General features: G+C 37.0%; 1 protein-coding gene across 1 annotated transcript in view; it reads left to right on the top strand.

Annotated features, from left to right (window-relative positions):
• The window catches only part of CPS1 (carbamoyl-phosphate synthase 1), a 139,887-nt gene that overhangs the window by 51,034 nt on the left and 69,806 nt on the right, over positions 1–19,047 (top strand). The window contains exons 15-21 of the mRNA XM_043445685.1: positions 207–364; positions 1,835–1,963; positions 4,994–5,138; positions 6,902–7,112; positions 8,912–9,110; positions 11,915–12,091; positions 15,854–15,972. Coding sequence (XP_043301620.1) covers positions 207–364; positions 1,835–1,963; positions 4,994–5,138; positions 6,902–7,112; positions 8,912–9,110; positions 11,915–12,091; positions 15,854–15,972 — 1,138 coding nt within the window. The remainder of the gene's footprint in view (positions 1–206; positions 365–1,834; positions 1,964–4,993; positions 5,139–6,901; positions 7,113–8,911; positions 9,111–11,914; positions 12,092–15,853; positions 15,973–19,047) is intronic.

The raw sequence follows: 19,047 nt of genomic DNA, 5'->3' as shown, positions 1-19,047 counted from the left end.
TCTTCAGAATTTTTCTTTCAAAGCTTTTCTCTACCCTAAGTGTAATTCTTTCGTGGCCAGTGGGGGCTTTTTGTAGTTAAGATTTAAAAAAAAAAAAGTTGCATTCAGATATCTGTTATAGAAAACATAAGATATTTAAAAAAACAGATTTATTTTGCTTATTTATTATTGTTATTTATCAGTTTATTTATTTTGTTCTTCTGTAGGAGTGGAATTATTCAGGAGAGGTGTGCTCAAGGAATATGGCGTGAAAGTCCTGGGAACTTCAGTTGAATCCATTATGGCCACAGAAGATAGACAGCTGTTCTCAGACAAACTGAATGAGATTAATGAAAAGATTGCTCCAAGCTTTGCAGTGGAATCGGTAAGAAATCTTTATTCTAGAGAAGCAGGACCGTTATGTGTCTTGCATTTAGAGAGAATGATTTGTCATGCCGATAAATAATAAAGTGTTGTATTTGCATATATTTTCTTCCAGAAATGTGTTAGTACTTCAGAGACACTGTGTATTAATTGCAACATTCAATACTGAAACATTAGGGAGAGATATTAATATTTTATTTTATGAAAAGGGAAGCATACACCCACAGGTGATGTGGTTTATCATTGGCTGAAGTGCCCTGAGTACCAGATCTCCTGAATCAAGAAAAGAACCATATCAACTTGCAACACCAAAGTAATTTTTACCTTCTTCCTGGGATCAGTCACACACTTTGTGAGAATGTCCTGCAAATGGGAAATTATTGATTTTACATTTTTTGTTAGAATGTAATAAACGTTTTACAATAAAATCATCTACAAAAAAGGCATTGGATCTAATCAGTAATATTTATAATTGAGAAACCTGTGGCTTAGTTGTTTAAAGAGGAGAGTTTGTTTTGCATTTCTCTTAATCATGTTCCATTGTGTCCTATACCTATTGATAGGCTTCTACCAGGTGCCAGGAAAGGTCAGACTTTCTGTACATCTGCTTTTGTCTGTGACTTTATTCCTGATTACAGGCATACAGTCAGTGAAATGTGGGTAGTGGAAGCAGTTTCTGATGCAACTTCCCCATTGTAGAAACAGGCAAATCTGGGATAAGGCAGGTACTGCTGGGACAACTAAAAATGGGCTATTGTGTTTTCAGACAAGAGTGTTATCAAGTACATAGCATGTTGCAAAGCTGTCAATCAGGAATAGTCCCAGGATAGCTCTGCTGAACATTTGGAAAGCTCCTGCCATACATTTAGTCTTTCATTGCCCGATTTAATTATGTCCTTGCTTCCTTAGGATGAGAAACAGGCATATGGGAAAGGTGTAATTACACTCCCATTGGTAGAGTAATAATATTCCATGACAGAAAAATATAGCCACCATATGTTGTATTCTGTAAGTTAAAAAAAAAAATTCCAAGCTTTTGGGACTACTCTCTGACTGAACTTGAAAAATGAAAACTCTCGTTCTACATAGCATTCCAGTTAGGTTCTGTAGTAGCAAACCTTGTTTTGTTAGGAGATGAAGACTTTTAAACTGAATTTAAAATTTCAATATGGTCCTCATTCTCTAATTAATGACAATTATTTTGCCTTTGGTCATTGTTTTATTTTTTATATTGCAATATAAAATTTACCCCAAAGAGATTAGAAAAGAGCCTTCACTATACATTAAAAAATCCTAAAATTTAACTTAAAATCCTTAAAATAATACTTTTCAGAAGGTGATGAGGGAATAATCGAACATAGTCTTTTTCTGCAAATAAACTGATGCACTTGAATCACCAGACTCTCTTGGTTGGTCTTTTCTGCTAGTGTGGTCAGCATTTGTAGCCTTGAGCCTGTGTTCTTGTTGACAGATTGAGGATGCGCTGAAGGCAGCAGACAACATTGGCTACCCGGTGATGATCCGTTCTGCCTACGCCCTGGGCGGGTTAGGCTCAGGCATCTGTCCTGATAGGGAGACCTTAATGGACCTCAGCACAAAGGTATGTGTTTTTGCAGACCAAATTCTTACCCACCAAGAAAATTCCCTGATATACTCTTTCAATTAAAGAAAGTTACATAGATTAAAAAAAAATGACCTTTTCTCTGTTTATAAATCACTGCCACATCTCTAAATTGTTGTTCAAGAGATGACACTTTTGAAATGGAAGTACAGTGCAGTTATTTACACTGGACACAGAATTAACCCAAGATCCATCTTCACTGTACTGTCTGCTGATCTCGATAGGCAGCCAATCCAATTCCATCTCACTCTGCTTCAAAATCTGCTCCAAAACATGCATGATGTTAAACTTATTTTAGTGGTTAAAAAAAACACCAAGAATATAATATTCCTTTTTGCTGTTATGTTTTGAAACAATTTGACATGGATGGTGTCCAGTAAGGAAAACGTAACATACCAAGCAGCTTAGCTTTACCTCACATTTAGGTGTCTAAAATAAATACAGTATAAACTTCACAGTATCATGAATGAGTGGTTTCTCTGCCAACCGCCACACACACATATAAGCAAAAGTGAGATCTGAGTGCTTACAATTTACTTTTCAGCAAAATCACTCTAACGTATTTCTGTATACTTCTTTTCTTAAATATTAAAGGGAAAAATCTTGAGAAAATTCAGATATGCTCCAAAAAATAGATATTAACACAGAAACCATGCTCCATGAAAGCAGTGACTTTTGCTCACACTTAATGAATGTGTTTGTGCCCATGAGGCTCATATAACTTTCCATGGGGCAGTTATGGATACAAAGCTGACAGAATTACTGTGATGGCTATTTTGGGGGGTGTTGAGTAAATATCAAGCAGAGTTTATACCTTTATCATTAATTTTTGGGGTGAAACCAAAAAAATGAGGTCCTTGAGTTGTTGTAAGATTTTGAGAATAGATAAATAAGGTTAAATGTACTTAAATAACTGCAGGGCTTCCTTGGTGGTTCAGTGATAAAGAATCCACCTGCCAAACAGGAGACATGGGTTTGATCTTTGGGTTGGGAAGACCCTCTGGAGAAGGAAATGGAAACCCATTCCAGTATTCTTACCTGGGAAATGCTATGGACAGAGGACCCTGGCAGGCTATAGTCCATGGGGTTGCAAAACAGTCGGACTTAGACTTAGTAAATAAACAACAACAAAATAACTGCAATGGCAAATTTACATGTCCAAAACTTGGACTGAATTTTTCTAAAGTTGCCAAAACAAACCCCCACAAAGGGAAACATATCTAATATAAATATTTCTTGTTTCCATTCTGGACTTCTGAATCATGCATTTAAAGAAAAGATGCTTATGGAGGTATACAATTTTTTCCTCTAGCACATTAGATGTTCCTAATGTTTTTAATATTAACAACCTCGTTATTGCTGCCAATCGTGACAATGCATATTTATTCTCAATTAAAAATATTTTTTACAGTATAAAAGCACTGTGAATACTCAGTCATCCAAAATATTTACAATGAAGATTAACTTTGGAATGGGATACTTTAAAATTATTTATACAGCTAGCTTTTCCCGTGAGAAAAACTATATGTATTGTTATATTCTAAGCAAAAGAATCTGCCTGCTGTGCAGGAGATCTGGGCTCGATCCCTGAATTGGGAAAATCTCCTGGAGAAGGGAATGGCAACCCATCCCTTTATTCTTGCCTAGAGATCCCATGGACAGAGAAGCCTGGTAGGCTATAGTCCGTGGGGTCGCAAAGAGTCGGACCCGATTGAGCGACTAACACTTTCACTTTCAAGCTACTCCTTACTCTTTGGAGATTATATTTAACATCATTAGAAACTGCATTAACCTGATGTAGGTCCCTAAATTAATCTTTGTATAAATCTGAGACTGGAAAGAAAAAGAAGCTGAGGCAACATGGAAGCTGATCTTAATTGTCCTTGTGTCCATTCTATTCCATTAGAATGCAGAAGGCTTCCCCCGTTCATCTCCTTTGTTTCTGAGATTTCTTCTATTAGCAGGTAATCCAAATGATAAATTAATCATTATTAAGTTGTTCACACTGTCTACAGAGTTTCTTAACCACTTTGAAAACCTCATCATGGGTAGCTGTGAGGACAAAAGTGTTACATTTTCAAGTGCACATGCTGGAGCCTGTAGTGTTGACTGAGGTTAAAAAAATACTGTTGAGGCACATCACAGAATAACTTACATTGAGTTATTATTTCATTACGGTACCTGCTAATAATTTGAAAAAATTCAGACGACTTTGTCCAGTTGCTTTTATTACCATCACAAATCAAATCTATTATGAGACAAAGGGACATTTCTTCCTTGGATTTTTCAGCAACTAAATGTCCTAAGGTTAGAGACCGCCTCTTTCAGATTTTGGGTTCAGCATTCTTCTCACCAATGGGTACAGAGTAAATAAGGAATGATAATTATACTAATTCATATCTGTTTAATCAGGCATGCATGATATATGACTCAATATTTAAGCACTTAGGCAGTGATTACCCATAATAAAAGCTGCATATGATTCTTCTAATTCCCAAGTTTCATATGCCATCTTGGCTAACTGTTTACAACCATCATCATCTCCTTTCTTCTCCTCATCAACATCAACTGACTTTTATTGTGTATGTTCTTTACAAAGCATCCTCAGCTATTTTAGAGAAAGACAGAGTCTTTAGACTTATTTTTCCATATTTATTTGCACTTATCACATTTTCTGGTTTCACAGAAGCCTAGCTACTGAAATAATTTCATTTTCCTTTGCCTGATTGCTCAATTATTTTCTCTTTTGCCTAAATTAGTTTGATTTAATGTCATATCAGCACTTTGAATGGCAAGCCTCAATAATATAAATCAAGCATATTCACTGCAGGATGCTATTCCTAGTACCTCACTGATTTTCTGACACATGGTGCCTTCTGGAGCATAGAAAAGGATAGAGACTAGGCTTGAGACTTCAGTGGGACCAGGGTTTAGGCTGGGGCGCTTTGCCAAATACATCAAAGCTAGTCCCTTTCTCACTCTTTGATTTCTTTTTTCACCAATTTCCAGGCTTTTGCTATGACCAACCAGATTCTGGTGGAGAAGTCAGTGACAGGTTGGAAAGAAATAGAATATGAAGTGGTCCGAGATGCTAATGACAATTGTGTCACTGTCTGTAACATGGAAAATGTTGATGCCATGGGTGTTCATACAGGTAGGCAAGGAATCTTCAAGCACTATGATAATGCCTTCAACTCATGTCTCTGATGGCTCAAAGCACTTGCTATTAAGTTGTTTTTCTTTAAATTACTATTCTTAGTGGGCACAATAGTGATAAAATTTTACATATATATCCCATTTCACAGTATTGAAAACACTCCCATATTTAATTTCATCTTCAGAAAAACTCTCTGAAGTAGGGGATGTATTATTATCTTGATTTCACTTGAGGAAGGGGTCAAATATAAGCAATATAGTGAAGGTATTGTAAGACTTGATGTTGAGAAGTAGGGCATGAGATTAAGAAGGCTTAAGGCAGACCGAGTTTTAGTCACCAAGTGAATAGGAAAATAGCTACAGTAAATAGGAATAGATGAAATAAATAGGTTTCTCAGGAAGTGAAGCTAGTTAGACAAGAAGGCAAAGATGATAACTTAGGATTTAGAAATGCTAAATTTGAAGGGTGAGTGGAAATCTCTAAAAGAGGTTTGAGAATATGCAGTTGTAATTCAAGAAAAAGGATAGAAGTAAAGAAGTTAATGCAAGGTTATTGGAAGTCTTGGTATAAAGGAAATAGTGAAAACTGGAAGCATAGACTAAGTATTTGAGACCACAGGTGTAGAAAGAAAACTAGGGTCAATGATCAAACCCTGGGAAATGGATTTATTGGGCAGAAGAAAAATAAAGGATTAGTGTTGAAGAAAAAGGAGTGATAGTTACCAAGTAAGCCAATGTAGGCACAAATTTTGTAAAAGAGCTTTGATTTTTGACTGTAGCAAATACTATGAAAGGTCAAGGATGAGGATTTAATGTTGCTTTTGGATGTTTAAGAGAACAGTTTGAATGCAGGGTTGGTTATGTGAGCTATGTGGAAAGGAATTATATGGCTAGAGTGATGAGTAGACTAGTAAACTTTTAAGAGGTTTTGTCATTAAGGAATGAGAGAGATGTTTCTTGTAACGATCTGGCAGTTGGGAGAGGGGCTTCTTGAGCTTGTAGTGACTAGAGCTTGTCTGTGGGCAGAAAGGATGGTGAGGAATAACGGATTGAAGATACAGGGAGCTGTGATGGGAGAGAAGTAAGAAAATGGGAAGGGATGTGATACAGAAAATTGACGGATGAGCCAGTCTAGGTGAAGAGGAATTGATATTTTACGGAAGGAAGAACTTGAGAGATGATTTATGATACAGAGAAGAGAAACTGAAGAAGTTAATGTCAATCAAGTAAGTAGATGACTAAGCCTTGATTGCTGGATGCGTTTGGGAAAGCTTAGAGTGATTTCTGTAAACGTGTCCGAGTAATGGGCTTTCCTGATAGCTCAGTTGGTAAAGAATCTGCCTGCAATGCAGGAGACCCCGGTTTGATTCCTGGGTTGGGAATGTCCACTGAAGAAGGAATAAGGCTACCCACTACAGTATTCTTGGGCTTCCCCTGTGGCTCAGCTGGTAAAGAATCTGCCTGCAATGTGGGAAACCTAGGTTCTATCCCTGGGTTGGGAAGATCCCCTGGAGAAGAGAAAGGCTACTCACTCCCATATTCTGACCTGGAGAATTCCATGGACTGTATAGTCTATTGTCTGAGTAATATAGGTGAAACAGTTGGAGGGAACATGCCTTGTATGTATTTCCTTAAGATAATTCTATTCCCAGCAAACCCTTAGCCTAGTCTATGTCTTGGGTCATGCAAATGGATTGTTAAGTCACTAAAGTTGATTGTTTAGATATGCTACCAAATAACAAGTGTTTCTTGGATGTACAGGTGATTCCGTGGTTGTGGCCCCTGCCCAGACGCTCTCCAATGCAGAGTTTCAGTTGTTGAGACGTGTTTCAATCAATGTCGTTCGCCACTTGGGCATCGTGGGTGAATGCAACATCCAATTTGCCCTTCATCCTACCTCAATGGAATACTGCATCATTGAAGTGAATGCCAGATTGTCCCGAAGCTCTGCCTTGGCCTCAAAGGCTACCGGGTGAGACCAGAACGATTGACCATAGGTCTGCAGATTCTTTACAGACTGATTTGGAATAGTGACAGCTAGTGAAAGACTGTGCTGCATTTGCAAATTATAGTCCCCATTTCTGTAGGCTGGCTCCCAGTCACGTCCTCTATGAACGTGGTTATTAATGAGCTTGCTGCCAGATTGAGGCAAACGGTTTTGTGAGCTGGCTTTGTTTGCTGGCTAATCATAAACTAATCAAAATCTGGGTGGTCAAAACCGGCTGCGAAAAATCTGCTTCTTAATTGCACTTTGCAGATGTTGTTAAAAAGTGCAAATTAATCCTTAATTTTAGTCCTCAACTAGCTTTTTCAGGTGTATAGCAAGCGGTAGACAAAAAATATAGTTCTCTTGACTCAAGGATGTAATACGCATTATTTTATTTCAGCAAAACTTCACAAGACCAAACAACACGGGGTTTGTCTATAAGTAAATCTCACAACTAAAGGAATTTATATCTGTTTAACAACTGCTGGCAAGCACAACTGGGAGGAAAATTATTTAATGCCTTTTGTATCTATTGCTATATTTAACATCTGGTATTTAAATTCCATGCCATTTAAATGAAAATATATTTACCTCTAAAGATATTTTGGGGGCTTCCTTGGTGGTGGCTCAGATGGTATATAATCTGCCTGCAATGCAGGAGACCCCGATTCAGTCCCTGGGCTGGGAAGATCCTCTAGAGAAGGGCATGGCAACCTTTTCCAGTATTCTAGCCTGGAGAATCCTATGGACAGAGGAGCCTGGTGGGCTTTATAGTCTATGGGGTCACAGAGTCAGATATGACTGAGCAACTGAGCACACACAAAGTTATTTTTATGTAACTACACAGTGCTTCATGGAGTGTTAAAGAGTGTTGACCTAAACAAGAGTCAGGGAACCTGAATTATCCTTTTCATTCTTCCACTGACTGTGGGACTTTGGATACATCAATATTGTCTCTGTCATTTTCCTCTCTTGTTAGATTGGGAAGTTGTACTAAAGGACTCATATATAATTCTATAGTTCTATGGATTGATTTTTCAAATACAATTACCCAAACTGACATTCCAGAAGAGTATAATCAAGTTTCCAGAAAATTAGTTGTGTAAAGAACCCAAAGTTCAAAGATAATTTGGAGACAATGCAAGGACCCAAACTTTCAAGGACTGCATTTTATGATCATCACATACTCCATTGTTATTGTTGTTGATTAGTCGCTAAGTCATGTCCAACTCTTTGTGACCCCATGAACCTCTGTCTATGGAATTTTCCAGGCAAGAAAACTGGAATAGGTTGCCATTTCCTTCTCCAGGGGATCTTCTTGACCCAGGGATCAAACCCACATCTCCTGCATTGGCAGGCGGATTCTTCACCACTGAGCTAGCTGGGAAGCCCACATATGCCGTAGTACCAGCTAACTCCACTGTCTTCTCATGTATATATTTTTATAAAAGAATATTTTGTAGATTCTTAGTGAAGGTTACACACAAGTGAGTACTTTATTTATCAAGGAAACTATTGATTTTGGACTGAAGAGTTGAAGGTTGGCAGTTGTAACACTGCATGTCAGGCATAGAGAGTGAACTCTTTTGTGATTCAAGCCTCTGTACTTTGTTATGACTCACTATGTTTTATAAGGAGCTATTAAATTTTCATACAGAACCAACAATCAGGTATGCTTTATACCCTGATGTGAAATAATACAAAAATTTCTAAGAAGCCAATTTATATTTTGTGCTGTTGTTGATGCTTATTGCTGAAAGAAAAAATTGTCTCCTCCTTTATAGTTACCCATTGGCATTCATTGCTGCAAAGATTGCCCTGGGAATTCCACTTCCAGAAATCAAGAACGTTGTATCAGGGAAGACATCAGCCTGCTTTGAACCTAGCCTGGATTACATGGTTACTAAGATTCCCCGCTGGGATCTTGATCGTTTTCATGGAACTTCTAGCCGAATTGGTAGTTCTATGAAAAGTGTAGGAGAGGTGAGTCCCTAGTTAATTCCTCTAGTTCACTCTTCTCAGTTATTTTGTCAAACCGCTAATGTCATTGAAAGTCTTAATGTTTCCTTGGTTACTGGGTTCTTGACTGGAAGATACTTCAGTTCAGTTCAACTCAGTTGCTTAGTATTGTCCGACTCTTTGTGAGCCCATGGACTGCAGCACACAAGGCTTCCCTGTCCATCACCAACTCCCGGAGCTTGCTCAAACTCATGTCCATCAAGTCGGTGATGCCATGCAACCATCTCATCCTCTGTTGCTCCCTTCTCTTCCTGCCCTTAGTCTTTCCCAGAATCAGAGTCTTTTCTAATGAGTCAGTTCTTTGCATCAGGTGGCCAAAGTATTGGAGCTTCAGCTTCAGCATCAGTCTTTCCAATGAATATTCAGTGTTGATTTCCTTTAGGATTAACTGGTTTGATCTCTTTGTTATCCAAGGGACTCTCAAGAGTCTTTACCAGCCTCATAGTTCAAAAACATCAATTCTTTGGCATTCAGCTTTATTTATGGTCCAACTCTCACATCCATACATGGCTACTGGAAAACCATAGTTTTGACTATAAGGACCTTTGTTGGCAAAGTAATGTCTTTGCTTTTTAATATGCTGTCTAGATTGGTCATAGCTTTTCTTCCAAGCAGCAATTGTCTTAATTTCCTGGCTGCAGTCACCATCTGCAGTGATTTTGGAGCCCAAGAAAATAAAGTCTCTCACTGTTTCCATTGTTTCTCTGTCTATTTGCCATGAAGTGATGGGACTGGATGCCATGATCATTTCAACTCACATTAGTAAACATTTCCTGAGTTTGTCCCTTGGACTGCAAAGAGATCAAACCAATCAATTATAAAGGAAACCAGCCCTGAATATTCATTGGAAGGACAGATGATGAAGCTGAAGCTCCAATACTTTGGGCACCTATGTGAAGAACTGACTCATTGGAAAAGACCTTGATGTTGGGAAAGATTGAAGGCAGGGGGAGAAGGGGAAGTCAGAGGATGAGATGGTTGGATGGCATCACTGACTTTATGGACATGAGTTTGAGCAAGCTCCAGGAGTTGATGATGGACAGGGAAGCCTGGTGTGCTGCAGTCATGGGGTCACAAACAGTTGAACACAACTGAGCTACTGAACTGAACTACTACATAAAAACACTGAAATGATAGAAATAGTGAGTGAGATGTAGATAATGGTGACACATCATCTCCAGCTTGTAAATTCTGAATATGTTAACAGACCTAAGAATAATATGAATCAAACTGTGGTAAAAGTTAGAACACAGTATTTATAGGCAGGTGTTATGCAAATGCATTGGATAGGGTCAGGGAAAGCCTCAATAGTTATTCCATTGAAAAATGGTGCACTCTTCACTTAATGGATATGAATTTTAATGATGTAAAGTATTGAAAAGCACAAATTTTGAACAAACACTGTTATATATTCTTTTATTATTATATTTGCTTCTCTTTTATCAAATGTTCTCCATATACTGTCATGCACTCAAAAATAATAAAAATTCATGATGAGTTACTTATAGAACTAGTTGGTGATACTAAAAATTTTATAAAGTACTCTGAAAATATTTTCTTAATTTGGTAATACTATAAAATACCTTATTTATGCTACTCTTTCCTATTCTTAGGCTAGCAAATCTATGAATACATTGTCTAACTCTTCAAATACCACTATGCTTCACAAATTGCATATCTGAATTGGACTAACATTTTCTTTATCCTTTTCTTGAGACTCTTCCTTTATTTCTAATTAGATTTGGAGCAGTGTGAAAAGGTTATCTGTTTGACTTTAGTGATCTTTGAATATGTAGCTTGTCACACAACTGACATGAAGATTTACTAAATTGACACTAATGAGAATTCCGGTCTATTTGAGGCCTCATGGAAGTTTACTGACAGCAGCGTTATGCCTGTTATTATTTTAAATTGTAGACCAAAAATGCATAGCAATCTATTATTCCATGGAAAGAATCAAAGACAGTGTTTATCTGCTGAAAATAACTGGGTAGACTTTAAGGTTAATTTAAGTTTAGTTCTCACTTGTAGCTTGTCCAAACTAAGTCAGCATGTGGTTTTCCTAATTGATTAGTGTACAATCAGCTACAAAGATTGTGGGAAGACATGTTGAATTTGTCATGGGGAATTTAGTCTCCATCTATATTCAGAATCTGAATCGGTCAGTATTTGTTATGATTCTCAAGGTTGTATTAATATTAATGCTTAGCTGTAAAGAAAGCCAACCTGTCTCAGATACTGACTGATTCCCATCTAGAAATAGTTCTGTTTTTGTGATAATATATGTCTTTTCTCTTCATTTACTTTTTATCTAAAGGACATCTGCATGAAAGCAAGATCCTTTTAAGGAAGGGTCTTAATGTTCTGGCCACAGATTCTTTTTTTTGATGCTATGGTTCAGAGCAAGTACAGATGATTTCTTCATCAGTCTCATCAAATCAAGCTAAATTCTCTAAGTGGTAAAAGAATGACCTAATGATGTTAAAGACTCATTACATCAAAACCGTGGTAAAAAGGCAAGGATGACCTATGGCTGATTCATGTTGATGTATGGCAGAAACCAATACAACACTGTAAAGCAATTATCCTCTAATTAAAAATAAATAATTTTTAAAAAGGCAAGGAAGAAAAATAAATTTTAGTAGCATCCTTCCTTTATATATCTTGTTCCTAAGTCTTTTCTGAAAAATATTTAGTTTCTAGCTTTGTTACAAATTTAAAATATTTAAGCTATTTTAAAAAATATGAGTCTTAAACCTGTGTTACAGGTCATGGCTATTGGTCGCACCTTTGAGGAGAGTTTTCAGAAGGCATTACGGATGTGCCATCCTTCTATAGATGGTTTCACTTCCCGTCTCCCAATGAACAAAGAGTGGCCGTCCAACATCGATCTCAGAAGAGAGCTGGCTGAACCATCTAGCATCCGCATCTATGCCATTGCCAAGGTAGTGTGTGACAAGGGGCCCTGAGCTACCTTTTATTTTCTTTTCATAATATAGTCAGTCTGGACTTAAACGTAAAACTGAATCACAAAGTGGTCTTGAATTTAGGGATTTTTGGAAAGTTTTTAATTCTTTTTAATAGTATTAAACTGGAAATTTACTTTTATGGACTTCATCAGATCATTCCATAATTAATGAAAATTTTTATTTCACTTTAAGCCTGGACTTAAGGAGAACATTGCATTATTTTTTAAAGATTTTTTTTAATGTGGATTATTTCTAAGTCTTTATGAATGTGTTACAATATTTCTTCTGTTTCATGTTTTCGGTTTTTTTTTTTTTTTGGCCACGAGGAATGTGGGATCCTAGTCCCCTGATCAGGGATCTAACCTGTACCCCCTGCATTGGAAAGTGAACTCTTAACCACTGGGCTGCCAGGGAGGTTCCAACATTGCAGTTTTAAAGGATAGATCACATAGATGAAACGTTCTTCCCTTTTAGTACAGATGTTATCAATACTCTTAAATATTTGATAAGATTGACTTTTGATTTCCCATCACTCTCATTACTTGCTCATTGAAAAACAGGTAAAATTACATTTTAAAAAGAAAGATGCATAAAATGGTATCATTTAGTATGTGCTACCTAAGACTCCAGAATAAACTTTATTTATTTGGTGGTTCTTCTGTGTTTAAACAACAAACTCTAAAGAACTACCATGATTATAGGCTTTTCTATGTAATTATTTTATTGTTCTTAGAGAACAAAAAAGCCCCACATTTCTCACTTCCACTCACTAGTTCCCATTAATGTAAATTAAATGCCATCTTAATCTCCTTTCATGTTTACTATGCTTAGAGTTTTGAGGTTTCAGTTCATTTGATTTTACAAAAGGTGATTTTGGCAGCTGAGATCTGTCTGGTCAGAAATCCCTGAATTGCTTTTTGACATTTAAGGAAGCTTAGGTATTAATCCTCCAACAGTATCAAACCACACTGAAGCTGCAAAGCCCCACTGACCATTTTATGTGTGTTTATGTACATGTGGAATGAGTTGATGAGAATGTGAAATTTGTCATGGGAATCTGTCTCTGTAACTGTCTTTGTGAATGTGTGTGTGCTAAGTCACTTCAGTCATGTCTGACTCTTTGTGACCCAATGGGCTGTAGACCACCAGGCTCCTCTGTCCATGGGATTCTCCAGGCAAGAATACTGGGGTAGGTTGCCATGCCCTCCTCCAGGGAATCTTCCTGGGAATCTTCGAACCCATGTCTCTTGTTTCTCCTGCATTGACAGGTGGGTTCTTCACCCCACTAGTGCCACCTGGGAACCCCTAACTTGTTTTTGCGGTGACAGAAAAATGCAGTTAGTGATTTCAAACTCTGTAACTTTTATGCTCATATATAGAGAGAGGGGAGGGTTGTTTCCTTCATTACATTTAATGTATATCTGCCTCACCTTTGTGGTTTCTAAATGCAGAATATTTCATTTCCATTGAAATTCTGAAGTAGTCTGAGAGATACTAGTATTTTTTGATTGACATTTTTCAGTGTTGAATCTCAAAGTAATAGGGGGTCAACGTTTTTCCATGATGGTAGGAATGATACTAGTGATGAGAAGTTGTTTTAGAAAGCCATTTCTTTATTGTTCTTATTTCAGACTTCTGTTTAAAAAGCAGCTTGTCACATTTATACATGTATGTATATGTGCATGTGTATGTATGTGTACGTATAATTTTTGTTTCCAGACAAAGAGCAGTAAATAAATCCCCCCTCCTTGAGTCTAGTCGTCATCCTGCTGCCATTTTGAGGTGGATGAAAAAGGGGAGTATTTCCAAGTTCCTAGTGAGGCTGTAAAACTCAAGAAAATCTCTCATTCTTTTCTAACAGACTTATAAAGGATGAGAATTCAGGAAAAATGCGTAGAGATTCTTTCTTGTACAGAGTATGAGCATGAAGTGCAGAGTCTGAGGTATAAATTATTGCCTGCCAGAGTGCCGGGAGAAGGAACTGATTTCTGTTTGTTAGAGGTCATCATTACTGTTCATTTCCACAGCAACCAGGAACTTGGTGATTTTGACAAAGAGTGTTAGGAGTGTGGAGGGCTGAAGGGGAAACAGAATGAGGGGAGTGAGTAAATCTTCACTCGCTTTCATGATTCTTAGAAAGGGCAACTTGCTCTGAGGTCTGATTTTTGCAGCAGTCTTATTTCAGGATGATTGGATCATCACCTCTTTTGATTTGGGGAGCATACAGGGCATTATTTTAGATTTGGCGAACATTAGAGTAACCTCAAGTGTGTTTGGGGTCATTATGAACTTCATTACAGCCCCTGCAACAGCAAAGCTGCAGTGCTTGAAAGACAGGCACGATCTGTTTGAAACTGTGGACGTGATTCTAGGTGTCCTTTCTCACAGTAAAATGACTACAGATTCTAGGTCGTCCATCAGCCGCAGGATAATTACTGTGTGCAACTGTATGACAATGTCCTTTGGTCTGTCAAAAGTGTCACTACCTTAAGGTTCTACCCCCTCACAGTGTTGATGGCCAAGTAGCTAATTGTCCCTTTAATCACTTGGCAAATAAGGCAGAATTAAGTCTTTGGGAACCTGGCTGTAGTTAGAGGGAGAATTAAACAAACAAACAAAAAACAGAAATAGGTTTATGAAACAAACATGTCTTTGAGTATTCACATTAGAGGTCATTTTATTTTAATCTATAGAATTATTAGTTATATTGTCTCTCAACATGTATGATCATGGTTTCTCTGATACTAGAAATGAGTAAAATTTATTAACAAATTAAGCTCTCTGAGTTGAGATATAACAGCAGTTATTAGTTACATATATTTCTTAATGGGATTTAAAAATATAGTGTGCCATTCTAAAATATGTGTCTTGAAGTATTATGTGATTATCATTTTTCATTGAGTATGAATGTGTATCTAAACATTGTAAGGAATGTGTAGACATCTTTTGAAAGTGAAGGTTTTGGCTTTGAGAGTTAATCTCTTCTTTCAGCTATCTTTTGTACTCAGCTTAATGACCCATAGTTGTAATTTTACTTTTGAGAAATTGCTAAAGTAAGCTTGAGTAAAAAGCTGAGCTGCCTATCAGAAGTTATTACTACATTGTTTTGGAATATATTAGGATATTGTAAAATGCCTATCTTAGCGCAAAGTCATAGTAACTGATTCAAAATAATTTTTTTTTTTTTGTTTGAAGTGTCTCTGTGAGGAAATGTTTGAGAGAAATAACACCAAGCCAGATATGATTCATAAATTCTCAATGACTGGTTTGTGTGACTATGGAATGAAGTGATAAAAATTTGTTAAATATGCAAAAGGGTAATTACCCAAAATACAAGTTAAATGATCTTTATATTGATTCTACATTTTCTTACCAGTTTGGCACAACTGTAGTTTCAAGAGATTCTCCTTAATGCCAAAAAGATGTAGCAGATTTAGAACATAATTGGTAACACAGTCATATAAAAAGCAAGGAAGCAGAGCCTGTTAGGGGGATTTTTCTGAGCATACACTGCTCTGATTAACTCAGGGCACCTCCTCTGTATGCCATTTGTAGATACAGTTGGCAGTATCTGTAGGTTTATTGGAAGAAATGTCAATAATATGATATCAGTTTCATTCTCAGCCTGTAGCCTCAGGCTCTCTGAGTAACATGGAGGGGAATGCCTGCCATGTTTTCAACCAAATAAGACATTTACGAGATGTTTGCCAAAGAAAGCATCTCTTCTCCTTTTGGCAGGCCTTGGAAGACAACATGTCACTTGACGAGATTATGAAGCTCACATCCATTGACAAATGGTTTCTGTATAAGATGCGTGACATTTTAAACATGGAAAAGACACTGAAAGGACTCAACAGGTAAGGCCCTAGTGCTCTGATTCACTCCAGGTATCTTCTCTGCAATTTTGTCTTCCTTTTCCCCTTACATGTTTGGCCAAAATTCTGCTTCAGTAAAATAAATAGTGCCAATGTTGGAAAGATATAGCCATAGTCAGAAGAAATGGCAGTTTTTAGATGTTTACCTTTTGAAAGGCATCTATTAATAATTTTATTTCTTTTCTACCATTTCTCTTGCCATGAAACATAGTGATGTTTTTATTAGGTCTTTTGAATTTATGAAAATCTATGTACATTTATGAACTGTTGTGCTATATAATTACCAAATATGACCTTCGTGTGTCCTAAGTTGCTTCAGTCATGTCCGATTCTTTGCCACCCTATGGACTAGCCCGCCAGGCTCCTCTGTTCATGGGATTCTCCAGGCAAGAATACTGGTGTGGGTTGCCATGCCCTCCTCCAGGGGATCTTCCAGATCCAGGGATCAAACCCGCATCTCTTAAGTCTCCTGCATTGGCAGGTGGGTTCTTTTACCACTAACGCTGCCTGGGAAACCCTTCAAACATGACCTAGATTTAAATTTTATTAATCAATAATGAAACTATTTCTGCTTTCTATACTTTTCCCAAATGCTGAAATCTATTTTTCTCTTTTAATATCAACCTACTCATTTCTGTGTCTTGAGTGAGCAAGCATATTCCTCTTGCATTCTACTGATATTTTTAATCTTAGGACATCCAGTTCATCAAACAAATAAGCCACACTCAAATTTTTGTTAATAGACTTTTACCTCTCAGTAATTTGCATTTTTATCTCCTTCATGACCAATTATTTGAAAATTTTTATTTCATGTTCAGAATATTCTGCTAGTGTCAATGCTTTAAAATCTACATTTTTCTATTTCTTGAGAATGTTTGTTGAGGCTACCCAGACATATGAGTCACAATAGATTTTAAACTTGGATCTGTGATAATAGGAGCATGTATTACCAATTTAAGAAAGACAGTATAATTCTCTTTAGCTTGTCTCCTTTAAGAAGGCTTTGAAATACACTATTATTGGAAAAATAAATCTCACCTACTACTAGGCGTATGTTTAGAGAAGGAAGATTTTTGTTTGCAGAAATTATTCTCACATGATTTTAGGCAACGTAAAAGAGTTAATCGCTTAAAATGTTGAAGACAGAGGAAGCTCTCAAAGCCTGGTTTTTTCAACTATTTAGAAACTGCAACATATAATTGGGTTACTGGGTTTACCTCAAAATACACAATCTGGGCAATAAGAAAATTTGCCCCCCCCCCTTTTTTTCTGAGCAATATGAGGTTCTTTTTCATCTATTCAACAATTACCCACAACAAATGCTTAGTTTTGAAAATGGGGGATTCCAATCTGTCAAAAATGAAACTAGTGATAGTTGCTTATAAGTCATCCTTTGTAGTGATCACATAAAATGAACAGTAGATTGAAGTTAAGAATTGAGCCTGTACATTCGTCTTAGTATTTTGCTGACTTGAGGTTTGCTTTCTTGTTTACGATGCCAGCAGAACTTCTGTGTTGAATTATAGTCTGTTCCACTGTTTTCAGTTTCAGACAACTGATTTCAAATGCCTATGAAACCATTCCAATTAAACCACATGAGGGTGCTAGAAACTTACAGTATGCCAATTGCAGCAGTGGAAGGGACCTGGGGTGAAAAACAGCAGATGTTATTGTGATTTAAATTTCCGCTTGATATACATTATGATTTTTGGACAAATTCAGTGTTTTAATTGAATAGTTTTTGTTACAACCAGAAGGCAGGTTGAAATTCTAACTAAGCAGAAATAAGTGTATATTGATAGTGAAAAAGCTGCTTGGAGGCTTATTAGAACCACTCACTGTTGTAGATCACCTACAACATTGTTCTGATTTCAACATCCTGTTGTAATTTTTGCTGTTAATTTGACATTTTAAAATAAAGTCTCCATTTTCTTGTATAAATATAATTGTAAATAGAGATTTTTCTATTGTTCATAATGATCTACAGTAAAATTTTTTATGTAAAACTTAATAATTTAAAAGAATCTAAAACATAGTACTTAACAATTATCTCTTGTTTCAAGACCTCAACAGAGGATCCATGGTGTTGGTAAACTTAAAACCTGAACTTATTATTATGTGATGGACACTTCATTGTTTATTTTTTAAAGTATCTTAGATGGACACATAGCAGTTCAATAATGACTGTTTTTTAGAGAAGTTGGATAAATAAAATAAGAATACACGGCTACTGAAGCTACCTGTTTCAATCATTCTGTGGTACATTGAGATTTGAAGTTGGAAGGATATTGTAGCTGATGGAGGGTGAGTGTAGGACTTGGAGCTTTTTTTTTTTTAACTTTTTTCCCCCTATTTTGATTACCTTCATGATTACCCTGGATTATGACATCTTCTAGTTTTTGTTTTTTTTTTTTTAGCCTCTAAATATCCAGGGAAGCTTGGTCATCGAGGCAGATACTACTCCAATAGTGATAGTTCTCTAGTAACGGTTGGTATTATGTGTCTCAATTACATATTGCCAGTTTGGAGGAAAGTCAAGGTCAGCTGGTTCATTTTTATCTGTGGTTTATTTTGTTTCAAAATCTCAACTGCTTCCATGTTGGAAAGGCTGATGTTAGATGTAGGCCCAAGAAGTAGCTATTTATTTGGTCTGATTTGGGCCAACTCCCAAATTCTCTTATCTGATCATATCCCTGGTACCTGTGTGCCCAGGTCCCCCAGCAACTTTCTTCTAAGTTCCTGGGAAAATAGGTAATGGGAATATTTTTTTTTCATTTATTTTTATTAGTTGGAGGCTAATTACTTTACAATATTGTAGTGGTTTTGCCATACATTGACATGAATCAGCCATGGATTTACATGTGTTCCCCATCCCGATCCCCCCTCCCACCTCACTCCCCATCCCATCCCTCTGGGTCATCCCAGTGCGCCAGCCCTGAGCACTTGTCTCATGCATCCAACCTGGACTGGCGATCTGTTTCACACTTGATAATATACATGTTTCAGTGCTGTTCTCTCAGATCATCCCACCCTCGCCTTCTCCCATAGAGTCCAAAA

The sequence above is a fragment of the Cervus canadensis genome, chromosome 24 (assembly GCF_019320065.1).
Source record: "Cervus canadensis isolate Bull #8, Minnesota chromosome 24, ASM1932006v1, whole genome shotgun sequence".
NCBI classification, from domain to species: domain Eukaryota; kingdom Metazoa; phylum Chordata; class Mammalia; order Artiodactyla; family Cervidae; genus Cervus; species Cervus canadensis.
This window is presented reverse-complemented; position numbering and strand designations above follow the sequence as displayed.